The 15,003-nt window shown below is 40.0% G+C and overlaps 1 protein-coding gene across 1 annotated transcript; it reads left to right on the forward strand.

Annotated features, from left to right (window-relative positions):
* Nucleotides 1–31: 31 nt before the first annotated feature.
* Nucleotides 32–14,168, forward strand: LOC109033201 (uncharacterized; the record flags this gene model as incomplete). The annotated part of the gene is given in 6 exon segments (XM_072306022.1): nt 32–187; nt 2,804–2,962; nt 4,631–4,777; nt 8,510–8,686; nt 11,000–11,176; nt 12,601–14,168. Coding segments are annotated over 6 exon segments (960 nt in total), but the record flags the coding sequence as incomplete, so codon positions are not given.
* Between the last annotated feature and the right edge of the window lie 835 nt (nt 14,169–15,003).

Genomic DNA, 15,003 nt, shown 5'->3' on the forward strand with positions numbered 1-15,003 from the left:
TGAAATTTTATTTGAAATATTTCCATTTCAGAGATCGCCGGATCAATTGGTCGGAGGACCTCAGCCGCACTCAGTGGCTGACGCAGACGTTTTGAAGTACGCGCAGTTTTCTCTTTCCTCTCTAGAGGCTCTTTCAGAATCCAAAAGCAAACTCAAATTGGTAGAGGTTGTCGACGCCAATACTCAGGTAAATTTTAATTTTCCAGATTTTCCGGTAGTTGTTTTGGTTGGTTCGTCATGGCATCGTCACCTCCCGGCCAGAGTATCACAAGCGCCACGCGACGTTTCAAAATTTCCGCCGCCATTTTGTTTTTTTACAGAGAAATCGTTGGTTGAATCTGTTTGAAAATTTCGCTGAATTTCATCGGCTGCACAAAGAAAATTTAGTGAAATTTTCGGACAGCTTCGTTGAAAAATTTCTCTGTAAAAAAATAAAATGGCCGCGAAAATTTTTAAACGTTGCATGGAGCTGTGATACTTTGGCCGGAAGGTGACGACATGTTAAATGAAAGAATGAACGCACCTATTTGAATTTTCTGACGAGTTCTCTATCAGGAAAAAAAGTCCGGTCTGTGCATTTTGTGCGGGAGTGCTCTAGTTCCTTTCCAATCGATAGGTATGGTACACTTAAAGTTCGCCTTCAACTTTGCCGAATAGGCAACAAACCTGCAGTAGAGCACGGATAGTGATGGGATATACAGGGTGTCCCAAAAGTCCCCTCCACCCCCTCTAAAATTTTACCTAATTAATATTTTGAAACGAAACTTTGGGGATGTTCATCGATCAATGTTAGCTACTTTTGGGGCCCCCCAAAATTTTCGGGCCCCCCCGTGGGGAGGGGCTGCGGATCCCAACTTTTTTTTTTCAAATAGCAACCCCTATCTTGTGATACCTCATTCGAAAGAACATAAAAAACTAAGATAGTTATAGGTAGGTAGTATATAGTTATATAGATAGCTTTGGCGCAGCTGTAGCAAATTGATTACACTTTGAACAATAAAGGATGGAAAAGGAACACCGCTCGATTGAGAAACCTGCCAAAACCGTTGTTGTACGCGATTGGACTCACGTAGAGTATTGCTATTGAGTTTCTTATTGTGACCGAGTAATTTAAGTTTCCCGCAACGAATGTAAAATATAAACGTTAAGATCATAATTAGGAGTTGATTTCAGTAATTTTCGGTGCAGGAATCGTGTTTTACGTGTAACTCTGTTGAAGAAACATATCGACGGTGTAAGTCGGCAATCACATAACTCGTTTGCGGTGTCTGAAAATCTCCGCCTGTATGTTAATTTTTTAAAAGAGAACAAATTGACATCATTCCTTGAAGTTTCTGCAGAATTTTCTTCGCGCCGAGAAGAAAAATCACGGAGGTTCTAAAGAATTCCCGTTGAGTAATTTTCCGTCTGAAAAATAACGTAAATGACAGGAAGTCTGCGACGTCGCAAACCGAGTTATGTGATCGCCGACTTACACCGTCGATATATCAGAATGAGGTGATTCGATGGAGGCCATTTTTTGTGTCAAAGCGACGTGCGATATATCGCATCGATTTGTTCCATAATTTCAGCTACTTGCCATTTTTTTCGAATTTTGAGATCGCACTTCTGTTGTCATGAGACTTAAAAACTCATGCACCAATTTTGACAAAGAAATTCAACGTAATAAAGGCGTGGTTATTTTAGAGGGAAAATATCGCATTAAGAAATTCAACGTACCAAATGCGTGGTTTTTTTTAGAGGAAAAATATCGCATTCAATACTGATATCGAAACTGCACTCGGATGCGATATTTTCCCTCTAAAAAAACCACGCCCTTATTACGTTGAAATTATTTGTCAAATTTGGTGCATGAGTTCGTAAGTCTCATGACAACAGAAGTGCGCTCTCAAAATTCGAAAAAAATGACGAGTAGCTGAAATTATGGAACAAATCGATGCGATATATCGCACGTCGCTCTGACGCAAATAATGGCCTCCGTCGAATTACCTTAAATTCATACCTTGACCAGAGGTCCATTCCGGGTTTTTTTCGATGATCGCCTCGTAGACCTTGTCTTCACGGGACGTTTTCATGGGATTTGTCCCAAGTTCGAATCGCAGGAATGAAACTTCTGGGATTTTTCCCAGTTACCGTCTCCACGGGACGAGGCTCATACGGTCCTGCGACTAGTTTGCGCGGGAAGATAAAGTCGAGTATTTAACCGAGATTAAAATTATAATAGTTGCACTCAATTGACAATTAGACACATTATTTTAACTAAACAAACATGAACAATGGAGTAATCAACAAAATATCGCATAATTCGTTTACACTTCTTCTTCTTCTCTCAGTGGGTCCTAAAGGTGAAAGGACCATCTATATTATACAGCTACAAGCAAAATCTTGGAAGCACTATTTCTGACGAACTGCCGGACCGATAAGGATGATCTTTACATGTATGTCATCTGTAGTAGATGTAGATGTGCAAAAAATTATGAAACCCCGAACTTTTAATGTTGTAGAGCTTTTCTATATTATACAGCTACAAGCAAAATCTTGGAAGCACTATTTCTGACGAACTGCCGGACCGATAAGGATGATCTTTACATGTATGTCATCTGTAGTAGATGTAGATGTGCAAAGAATTATGAAACCCCGAACTTTTAATGTTGTAGAGCTTTTAAAGCTCGTGTCCCTTAAGTCCTGAAACAGCCCGTGGAGACAAGGCCGTAGCTACACCAGTGAGATCTGGAAACGCTGCCAAGTAAATTTCTCCTTTTTTCCTTGAGTGATCTCGACTAATTGTCACTATGGTGTGCAGGTTGTTTCCGGATCTTTATATTTGTTGACACTGAAAGTTGCCGACTCCGAGTCCGCGGACACGAGACTGTGCAGAGTCAGAGTGTGGGTGAGGACGTGGCTCAACAAAACGGAAGTTACAGAAGCGTCTTGCGATGACAAGCCATCAACCAAAACAAAGGTATAGGTATACACAGTGTATATTGATAGGGGGCTTATGCCCCCTGGCCGCTATGCGGCCCAACCCCCAGAGGACGCTTCGCGATCTCTTCGGCCCGCGTTGAGACATGAGACCCTCCACTAGTATCTTATTGAGTAACTATGTAGCACAGATTAGTCCAGATTGCTAACATCGGCGGAAGAGCGTGAGTAGTTTTGTGAGCGCCATCGGCGGGAAAATCCATGGGCATTTAAAACTAGGAACCAAAACTGAAATTTTGGCTATTTTCAGCAGATTTTCGGCGGGAGAATACTTCTTCTTCAGATTTTTATGGGATGAAACGTTCCGAAGAATTCAAGAATTAGTTTCTCAGTAGAATTTATGTGGTTCAATATTTCCAGATTAAAAGCGCAACAACGTGCATGTCAGCAGTTTCGTTTTGCGAACAAGCCGAAAATGACCGAGTTTTGAGAAACTTGTTTGGCTCATGGCGTCGCCCTACATCCACCATGTAGGTAGGTCAACAGCCGGAATTAGGGTGATGACTGTTGCTCCCTTATAATTTTCCGCAAGGAATTGTCGGATCCCCGAAAATAAAAGCTTCCACCTGTCGCCAAAAGACTAGTGGAGGGTCTCTTGTCTCTGCAAAAGAGGGACCAAAAAAATGAGAAGATTTTCATGCCCGACTCTCAATTTGTCCAATCTCCCTCTGGCCGGGAGCGCGATTGGACGAGTAAGAATCGAATGAAAAAAATCGGCATTTATTTAAAACGTCACGCCAAGACTATAACGGAACAAACGGAACGGAGCGTTTCGTCGCTTTTGGATAGTCTGTAGCAAAAAATGTGCATACCTTCGATTCACTATTACCCTACAGGTACTATGTATAGCAGAACAAGATTCAACATTTCTCGCTTAGTTCAATTTTCCGCTAAAACTGAAAATACTGTACTATGGTAAGTACATCCGAGTGATTTCAAAGAGCAAGCACTACTGGCGCGCTTAAAAAAAAAAAAAAAAAAAAAAAAAAAAAAAAAAAAAAAACTTATTTAGATTTAATTAGAGTCCCTTTACACTGAGAGTCAAGACAATGCGAATCCATTTCTGATTGGTTAATCGGATTTTAGGCCTTCACAGTGTCACAAACGGGAATAAAGATTACATTTTCACCAATTGCTAAGATTATAATCCGGAATGGACCAGGGAATTACGGGTTCGGCAAGGAACAAACGGAATGAGAGAGGGAAAGGAGAAAGGAATTTGAGAATGGGCCGATCAAAGATTACGAAAAACGTTCAAAATGTGTAATCTTTATTCCTGTTTGTGATTCCATGAGGGGTGTTGTCTTGACTCTCAGTATAAAGGGACTCTAGTCTGTAGCAAATGTGCGTACCTTCGATTCACTATTACCCTACAGGTACTATAACAGAACAAGATTCAAAATTTCCCGCTTCGTTCAATTTTCCGCTAAAACTGAAAATACTGTACTATGGTAAGTACATCCGAGTGATTTCAAAGAGCAAGCCCTACTGGCGCGCTTAAAAAAAAAAAAAAAAAAAAAAAAAAAAAAAAAAAAAAACTTATTTAGATTTAATTTGAAGGATGAAACTTGATCAGTCTATATTTATTCTCATGCATTTTTTTCTCAGTTTAACTCTTAGAGAATTTTGTCTCCCTGTCTGATTTTAGCGCTCTGAAAAGTCGGAGAATCTGCAGCTCGTTGACAAAAACTCTCAGGAGGTACAGCAGATTTCAAACAGCTTTCTATCGCAATTTACACATTTGTCTGCAACAAAGAAGCTGAAAATGGTTGACATTGTGCATGCCCATAAGGAGGTAATTACCTTTAGGTTCATCGTCACATGCATGTAAATTGTTACAACAACTATCAAATGTCATTCTGTCTGTATGGCAAAACTGCCGTGCTAAGGAAAAACGCCGTATGAACGTTCGAGAGTTGCCAAATTTCTTTCAGTTAAATGTTTGTTTTTGAGCCAAGTTGTAAATGTTTTTTCTTGAAATTATCGGCCACTTTAGATCAAATTACAAACAAAATTATCTGAGAAATTGGCAGAAAAAGATTCAAAAAATTTCCTGAAAATTAGTGATTTGCCAGAGGAAATTTGGCAACTCCTGGAGGCTCATACGGCGTTTTTTCTTAGCTCGGCAGAATACTGCATCATGATTTTCACTGCTATTCGAAGATTGGAAATTCAAAACCTGATAAGCGCCATCACCATTGCGTGTTGTCAAAATCGAGTATGATGTTTCACACTTTTATCGAACCGAAAAGCATTTACTCAGTGGACTTTTTATCGTGAAGTTTTCTCATAATTTTCGCCTCAATTTCAACATAAATTCTCAGGATATACCTGGATTCCTGATAAGCGAGAAAAACGCTTGCATTGGCGGATTCAGCGTGTTGGCAACATTGTTTTTTTCCCCCATTTAAACCTATGGAAATTTATCGATTCTTGTAGGGGCCAGGTGATCCGACAAAAATTGATTAATTAATAAAGGCTAAATGGAGGAAATCCATTGTTGCATTGCTGAACCCGCCTATGAACACTTGCACAAATCTTAGCAGCGCTTGATGGCGCTTATCAGTATAAGTTTTGACTTTTTACTCTAATTTTAGCGGCTCTGGTGCTTGCACTAGAGCTGCTATTCCGGACGGTCCCAGCTGGGGAGTATCAATGCAGCATGTTACATTGTAGAGACCGCGCGTTGGTTGATGGGAATCGGCGCCATTTTCGGCTATGTTCCTTGTCATGACTTTATTTTATTGCATACTGTTTTATTGTTAGTCAATGCTATGTTGTGTATTGTATTTTTGGAATCATGGTGATACAGTCAACAATTCAAAACTTGTTTGTGCTTTTATCTCGTGATGGAAAAAATGTACTTTACGTTCAAAATTTGAAAATTTGAATTTTAAAGTTTTCGCGGTTAAGGAAGCTTTAACCACTGGGTTGGAGCTTCCTAGTCATATTACTTGATATCAGCTGATAGCAAACAAAGGTTACCAGGGAAACCGTAAACGTCTAAAAACTATCGTGGCCATTGGGGCGATTCGACAGTTTGAATCGACAGTTGTCGGATTGTACATCAATGACAAAATGTGTCTAGGCCCTCATTCTTGACTACAACTACTGCCCCCAGAGCCGCTCTCCGACGCCAATGCGTTGGAGCTTCCTGCTTGTTTTAAACGATAGCCGTTTCCCAGATTCTCACAAAGAACTTTGTGATCGTTTCATATAGGCCAAAAAAGGGTAGGTAAAAGAGGACCAACAAAAACAAAATGGTGGAAATTTTCGCTGCCGGCGATCGGCGCACAATGGATTGAGTCAATGGGGGAGGTCGGACATGGATTTAAAACTTTAGTGTATATCTTTATGAACATGACATGTTGATGTTTTAAAGTAGTTTCGTTGGCTTTTTCAGTGTAGCCTCCCTACTAAAAAATAAAGTTTCTCAGGAAGTCTGCAACGTCGCAAATGGAGAAACTCCATCCCTCATTTTGCCCAAAAGTATGTGTGTATAAAATTGAAGGCATTTTGACTTTCCTCTCTCAACTTATATTCGTCTGCAACGATAAACAATGGGACGCGTTTGCTACGGCGCCTTGATACAACTATACAACCTCGACGGATGTCCGTATTGCGTTCAAAAAATTGAAGGCGTTTTGACTTCCTACGCACCAACTGAATCTGGGTCGATCGGCAGACGCGTTGATCGGCGGAGAAAGGGACTTGATGAAACTATTGAAACTTGATGGATGTCCGTATCGCACCGCCTGAAGTGCGAAACCACGTATCTCCATTGCGGTGTTTCAAAATGTTCGTTCTTATTTCATCTCTTCCAAGAGAAACAATCCAAATTTACGACTCTATATTTTGAATCAAATGCTTTCCTCTCTCAACTTATATTCGTCTGCAACGATAAACAATGGGACGCGTTTGCTACGGCGCCTTGATACAACTATACAACCTCGACGGATGTCCGTATTGCGTTCAAAAAATTGAAGGCGTTTTGACTTCCTACGCACCAACTGAATCTGGGTCGATCGGCAGACGCGTTGATCGGCGGAGAAAGGGACTTGATGAAACTATTGAAACTTGATGGATGTCCGTATCGCACCGCCTGAAGTGCGAAACCACGTATCTCCATTGCGGTGTTTCAAAATGTTCGTTCTTATTTCATCTCTTCTAAGAGAAACAATCCAAATTTACGACTCTATATTTTGAATCAAATCTCCTGCTATCGAATACGAAAAATCGTAGAGAATTTACGCATCGTGTTGACTACTCTGCAAAAAAAGGATTGCTAATTCACTGATTTAGGGTGGAGCAAAATTTGCTTCACTTCGTAAAGCTCTCTTATCCGTGCACGGTGTTGAATCAAGTGAACGACTGGCACAAATTGTTACACCGATTTGCTACATCTGCGCGCCTTCATGCAGTTAATCTTGCATCGAGTGGCTTGGAAGTGTAACTGCATTTTTTGGTATTGGTACTTTGCGAACAGTAAATATAACTCAATAGTTAGACTGAAATAGCGGAATTTACGAAAAAATCGCGAAATTTACGGAAGTATAACGAAAAAGGTAACAGACGTAGCTTTTCAGTGTAGCAAAATTACCTACACGCGTGTGTGTAAGTTAGCTGAAATTTTTGTAGCGATTTTACCTGCATGGTTTGCACGTTCGTTTTTTAGCACACGATGCAGTTGAAATACCCGCGTGCACGGCAATTTCAGCAAGATTTTTTTTTCAGTGCATCTACAGCTATTACAGATGAGATCCATGTAAAGATCATCCTTATCGGTCCGGTAGTTCGTCAGAAATAGTGCCTCCAAGATTTTGCTCGTAGCTGTATAATATAGATAGCTTTTTATCGCCTTCTATAGCCAACTACAAGAATTCTTATGGTGTTTTGGTGACAGCTCAACTGGTGAAGGGGATAGTGGCGTGGCGTGAATTGCGATATATCGATTGTTATGCCGCTTAAACCTACGGTAAAGAATCGATTATTAAGGTGTTTGCTGCGAAACCCTCCTGTTTATCGATTCTTTTCCATAGGTTTAAACGGCATAACAATCAATATATCGCAATTCACGCCATGCCACTGGGGATACGTGGTTTCACACTGTAGCCATCGAGATATCGATATACCCAAGTAGCAGTGATCGCGATAAGTTGCGATTTGATCGGAGAATGTATCGCGATTTTATTGACGGCGATTTATCGCAATATTATTGAACAAAAAATCGGGATGAATTATGATGAAATTTCGGTTTTATCGAATGCGATGTGACAGTAATAAAATTGCGACAAAATCGAGGATAATCACTCAGATGTTGATGATCCGAACGATTTTACCTCCCAAAAATCGTAAAAAAATCGCAATTGAATTCCGAAATATCGCAATTTTTCCGTTGAGAAATGCTATTTAGATAAATAGTTTGTTTTAAATGTGTAAAGATAAGCGATCTATGCCCGGTGTTGCCAACTTTCAAGGATTGCCAACGTGTGCAGTTTTGCATGTTTTTTTTTCTATCTAATTTCAGGCAGACTCAAGTCCATCATCCTCGGGATCCCTTTATCATTTAAAAGTACATGTTGCCGATGATCATGCGGAAGAAGGAACTAAAAATGGGAAAATCTGCAATGTGTACGCTTATGTTCAAGCGTCCAAGGAACCCAAGATCGACAAAGTGGACTGTGTGCTGAGCTCAAGAAGGAAGGTGCGTTCCTCGATTTCTTTATTTGGACTGCATTTTGCAATTTTGACCTATAAATTCCGGCCCAGGTTAAAAACAACGTATGTGCCATTAGTTTCCCTGTGCTCATAAGTGTTTTTTCAAATGAGCCAGAATTTATAGGTCCAAATTGCAAAATGCAGTCTATTTTATCGTCCCTTTGACGAAAACGCGTATCTCTCTTTCCACGTGAGCCTTGCACTGGAAAAAAAAATCTCTGTGTATTTACTAAGAAAAGGGTAAAATTACCAAGAATTCAGGGTTCTATTTGATCCCAGTTTTTTCTTGGTAAAATTACCATTTATGGAATTGGTAATTTTACCGAGAAATCTCGGTAAAATCATTGAACTTTCTCGGTAATTTTACTGGACCTTGGTAAAAACGCCAATATTTTTTATCGACTGTGGTAAAATTACCGAGATAAAACGGCAAAGTTACCGGGAATTGATTACCAATAAAAGTGGTATTCTTACCTGAGATAAACAGTAAAAATACCGGTTTTTAGGTACGTTTACCAGTTTGTCTTGGTAAAATTACCAATAATTGGGGGAAAAAGTGAGATGGTAAAGGTACCAACGGACCCTGGTAAAAACGCCGAGAATTTTTTTTCAGTGTGCTCTCCGCATATCTCAGTTTCTCCGGGTTCACACGGGAGAGTGACGGAATTTATGGACGACCCCTTAAGTGTTAAAGTCCGACAATGAGCTGATTGTCCATCAATGAATTCATTCATTTTTCTTCATTCAAACCACTAAAAACTATACATTTAGGGAACATTACAAATGGGTCAGTTGCGCTGGTCACGAAATCGGCTTTGATGCTTGATTCTTGTAGATTATCTAAAACTAATAGGATCTGTCCGAACAGCAACTTCCTACGTTCAATATTAGCCGAGGTATTGCCCATTGAAAAGTCGAGTTTCTGACGTCATCCACCGCGGTAGTGACACCCTTGATTTCTTCCACCTCGCTTTTAGCAGTTCGGAGGACACACAAACGCACGCTCAGGTTTGAGCATACAACTTGGTTACTCAACATAAAACTTGGTTGAAAGCAAGATGGAAGAAACCAAGGGTGTTACTACTGCGGTGGATGACATAACAAACCGAATTTTTCAAAGCGCAGTATCTCGGTTAATATTGAACGTAGAGAGTTGCTGCTTAAACAGACTTTCAAGGAAAAAAATTTCACGGATTTAACAATTCAGTTCAGGGCCGGATTTACTTACTTGCCGCCCATGGGCCGCCTGTATTTTGCCGCTCCCTTCTCGTTCGTTTTGTAACATCAATAAAAACCATCAAGTGAACGTGCCGAAAGGGGAGGGGTGCATGAGACGCGTTTACTCGTGTTGGATACATTTTTTGCGAAAGCCATGTCAACACTATTAGCAAAAGTTCACGGAACTTGGCGCGAAAATCAAGTTCCGTAAACCGTAAACAAGGCCTTCTATTTATATGAGATGAACGAAAAAAGTATGAAAGAACAAACATAAATGTGGTCTAATAATTTTAACTTGACGCGCTTAATAACGCGCTGACCGCACTGTGTTTGGCGCAATGCGTGAAGTATTCCTGCAGTCTTGTATGCGCTATGCGTTTTCCGTCAACCGCTGCTGCACGCAATGCGTGAAGTATTCATGCAGTCTTGTAGGCGCTTTGCGTTTCACGCCGCCCGCTGCTATCCGTAGCGATCGCACAGTCTTTGACGCAATGATGATTACATGTACTCTCAGGAAATGAGAGATTTTGTAGCCTTTTCTCGTTTGTAATTTTTTTTCTGAATCCGATTTTTCTTTATAGCTACATTTAAAAAAAAGTGTAAAATTTGTCGCCCCCTTTTGCCGCCATGGACCGCGACCCATGTGGCCACCCCCTAAATCCGGCCCTGATTCAATTGCTAAAAAAAAGTGACTGCAATAATTTAAAGTTGATTTCACAATAAAAAAATGCTACTTTAACCACTATTGTAAGCTAATTTAATCGCAGGGGTGGTTAAAATAGCATTATTTTTTATTGTAAAATCTACATTGAAAAATTACAGTCACTTATTTTAGCAATTGAATTGTTAACCCAGCAATTTAATTTTCTCCGTGTATTTTCAGCTGATCAACAGGAATCAAACATCGGAACACGATTCTGTGACCAGCGCAACTGACCCGTTATCGTGCGGATTGTGTCTCAGCAATTTTATCGCGATAAGGTGTCAATAAATGCGAAACCCATTAGTGTCCTTAATTTTTTGCGAGTTTTAACGTGCATTGATAGAACTGGAATTCTACGTTATTTCTTCAATTTTTCAGCGATCTATGCAGCATAGTGGAGGGTTATTAGGCGGTCTTATGCTCGGCGGTCCAAAACAGATCAGCGTGGATGACCCCAATGTCCAAAAATACGCCAAAATGTCGATGGACTCGCTCGGGGAAAGCGAGAAGAAGGATGGATATCATGTTCTGAAGGTCCTCGACGCTCGTGAACAGGTAACTCTGAGATTAGACTTTTTAGTTTTTTAGTAGATTAGGCTACGATAACATTTCGACCAAACCCCAAGTTTAGTAGCAGTGATCGCGATAAACAGCGATTTGACCGGAAAATGTATCGCGATGATTTTATCGACATCGATTTATCGCAATATAATCGGATGAAAAAATTCCGATGAATGTTTTCTCTCTCTCCCCCCCCCCGTATCCCTCCCCCTCTCTCCCTCTCTCTCTCCCTCCCGGATATCCCGTTTTTCTATCATATTTCACTTCAAAAATAAATTATGACAGGAAAAATGCAACGTCGCCAACCGAAATACGCGTTTTTGCAAGTCCACCGCTCCGCCGATATGAGGTGGAATCCGGCAAAACTGCCGTGCTAAGGAAGAACGCCGTATGAACATTCGAGAGTTGCCAAATTTCCCTCGATAAAACATGTATTTTTGACGGCATTCATGCATGTTTTCCCTTGAAATTTTCGGATGTTTTAGATTAAATTGCGTACAAAATTGTCTGAAAATTTTGGAAAATAATATTCATAAGTTTACCAAGGGATTCTTGTTTTATGAAAGGAGATTTGGCAACGCCTGAAGGTTCATACGGTGTTCCTCCTTGGCACGGCAGTATAGGTATAGCCCGTAACTTTTTTTTCAGTGCATCTGCTGAATCGTTTTCTCATCTGTGACTAGAAAATGAACCAAACTACGACCACTACTACCAACTTGAGAGCTTTTTTTGAGCTTGGGAGTTGAAGTCAGAGAAAACCAGTGGCACCATCGTGTTTCTCGCGAACTTTTACCTAAGAGACAACAGTCAAATCGCGAATCCCTCACACATACAACATCTCCATTCCCGCGGATGATACTTGATCAAATCTTTTACCATTCTTTGGCACAAAAGTTAAGCCGACTCTACGTTTCAAATCATTTGATTATTCACACATCGATGACCAAGAGGCGGCAGTGGCGTGGCTTGCTTTGCTATATATCGATTGGTCTGTCATTTAATCCTGTGGAAAAGGACCGATAAACGGGGCGTTCGCAACGAACACCTTAATTATCGATTCTTTACCATGGCTTCAAATGGAGAAATATCGATAATCGATTATTCACAACCCGCCACTGAAGTGCGGAACCACGTATGTCAGTGCGGTGCTTCAAAATTTCCGCTCCTATCTTATTTTTTTCGAAATAAAAAGAGGCCATCTTTATAGCTTGATTTTCATACTGAAGTTCTAGTATCAGAGACGAAAAATCAAGAGCTCAAGAATTTACGATGACCTGTTTCCCGAAGAAAAAATGAACTACGATAGAAAGTCTACAACGTTAAAAACGTAGATACGTTTCGCGCCTAGGTCATCGATGAATGAAACCATTCACTTTAGATTTTGGGTTCAATAATTTGATTTTTATTCCTCTTTTCAGCTGGTTTCCGGGACGCTGTATCACATAAAAGCCCAAATAGGCACCTCAGAGAAGGATTCTAAAATCTGCAATTTTAAAGTGTGGGTTCAGCCCTGGCTTCATTCGGAGAAAATTACCGATGGCTCGTGTGAAAACAAGGTTTAAAACCTGCAAACTGGCAACATTGTTTTTCCTCCATTTAAACCTATGAAAATGTATCGATTCTTGAAGGGGTCAGGTGCTCCGACAAGAATGGAGTATTTAACATAGGTTTTAATGGACGAAATCCTGTGTTGCCAAATTTCTGGATCCGCCCCGGTTTGAAACTCGAGTGTATCTACTATGCTGCCGTGTGAACATTCGAGAGCTGCCAAATTTCCTCCAATAAAATGTTCATTTTTTAGGAACGCCATGAATATTTTGCCTTTAAATTTTCAGAAACTTTTGGTGAAGTTGCGAACAAAATTATCTGAAATTTTGGAAGGAAAATATCCACAAGTTTACCAGGAAATTCGTGTTTTCTGAATGGAAATTTGGCAACGCCTGAAGGTTCATGCGGCGTTTTTCCTTAGCACGGTATTATAAAGGTCATGTGCAGAAGAAGCGAGAAGTGGAAAAAGAAGGCGCTTAAATTCGGAGGATTTATTTTTTTAATTCCTTACGAGGAGAATTGGCAGCATGGTGCCAAAATTTAAAGCTGTCTCTTATTATCCCTTTTTCTTTTTCAATTTTGTTCGCACGCTTTCGTCTTACCTGCAGCATAATTTTGGGCAGAGAATGTAACCATTTTAGCTGAACAATCAGAATGGGCCTCGAAACCCCTTCACCTCAAAGACGAGCAAGCTGTACTGCCGTGCTTAGGAAGAACGCCGTATGAGCCTTCAGACGTTGCCAAATTTCCTTCGATAAAATGTGAATTTTTAGGGCATTCTTTGAACACTTTTCTTTGAATTTTTTACAGAATTTTATTCACGACCGGGTCTAAATCATCTGAAAACTTCAAGAGGAAATATTCATAACTATCCTCAAAAAATAAACATTTTTGAGAGGAGAAAATTTGGCAACTCTCTAATGTTCATACAGCGTTTTTCCTCGTCACAGCAGTGTGTACTTCAAAAGTCACGTCGAATTTAAAACCTCCCACACTTTGCAGGAACATAAATGTTTCAATATTGCCTCAGTATCTCCAAAATTCCGAAAAAATTGAAGGATTTTGCATCAAAATGAAAACAGCACTACGTAATGAGATAGAAAGCAATAATATCATCAGTAAATGTTGAATCAAATATGTTGAAGGTTGAAATTTGCGAAAACAGTAGGTATTGGTGCTATTACCAGCGTGATTCAATCCACAAGCACTTGAAGCTCCCATAAAATGTTGAATTTAGAGAACTGTACATTGAACAAGTTCAACATAATTTTACACACGATCTCTATCCTCAATTTAATTTTCTCTGACATGCAGGAAAACTCTGTTTAAAATTGAAATGTTATTTTGAACATTAAAAGAGGAAAAATTCATATTAAAAAAATGTTAAAAAAATTAAATTAAAATGTAATAAAACAATGTAAGCTTATATGTATTGATATTCGCAATTGTATTATTTATTCACATTCTACATTTCTATCCGTGCGTGTAAATCTCCTCCCCAGGGGAACCATTATTCAAATACAGAAATGAACAATGTCCTGCGGGCCGATTACTATAATCAATAGACAAAAAGGACATAAGGAGTACAGAGCGATCCTATTGGTTGACGTCGGTGGTTCTCATAGACAATGGGAGAAAATGATAGACTAACTGTAGGGTCTTTCATGGGTTGCCGTTAGTTAGTGGGTCGTGGTTATTACCTGCATCCTCTATCCATTGCAACCACCCGCTTCCACCAATAGGATCCCTCCGTATCCGTTTTGTCGTCTTTGTCCATAGCTTTGTCTATCAATTTCAATAATCGGGTCGCTTACGAGTTGCCCCTTTCATTCATCGTCGCTCCTGTAGCGTAAGGATGTATCTCGATTTATGCATGAGCCCCAGAGAGCATGGATTCATATGTAAAACAGGGCTCACGAAGAAATTTCAATATGCCCTCACGTAAGAGGGGCGACGATATTTGCGAAAGAGATATAAAGAGTGCCTCCACCTCCAAAAAACCAACTCGTCAGCTCGTCAGAAACTCAAGTGGCGGTGGCGTGGCGTGAATTGCGATGTATCGATTGTTCTGCCATTTAAACCTATGGTAAAGAATCGATCATTAAGGTGTTCGCTGCGAACACCCTGTTTATCGATCCTTTTCCATAGGTTTAAATGGGATATCAATCGGATTTCATTTTGCAAACAGGAACCAAGAGCATTTCAATGTTGCTAAGATTTTGCAACTTTATCCATTGCAATACGAGTACTGAAATCATGCAAAAATGTGAGAT

This window comes from Bemisia tabaci, unplaced genomic scaffold (assembly GCF_918797505.1).
Source record: "Bemisia tabaci unplaced genomic scaffold, PGI_BMITA_v3".
Classification (NCBI taxonomy): Eukaryota; Metazoa; Arthropoda; class Insecta; order Hemiptera; family Aleyrodidae; genus Bemisia; species Bemisia tabaci.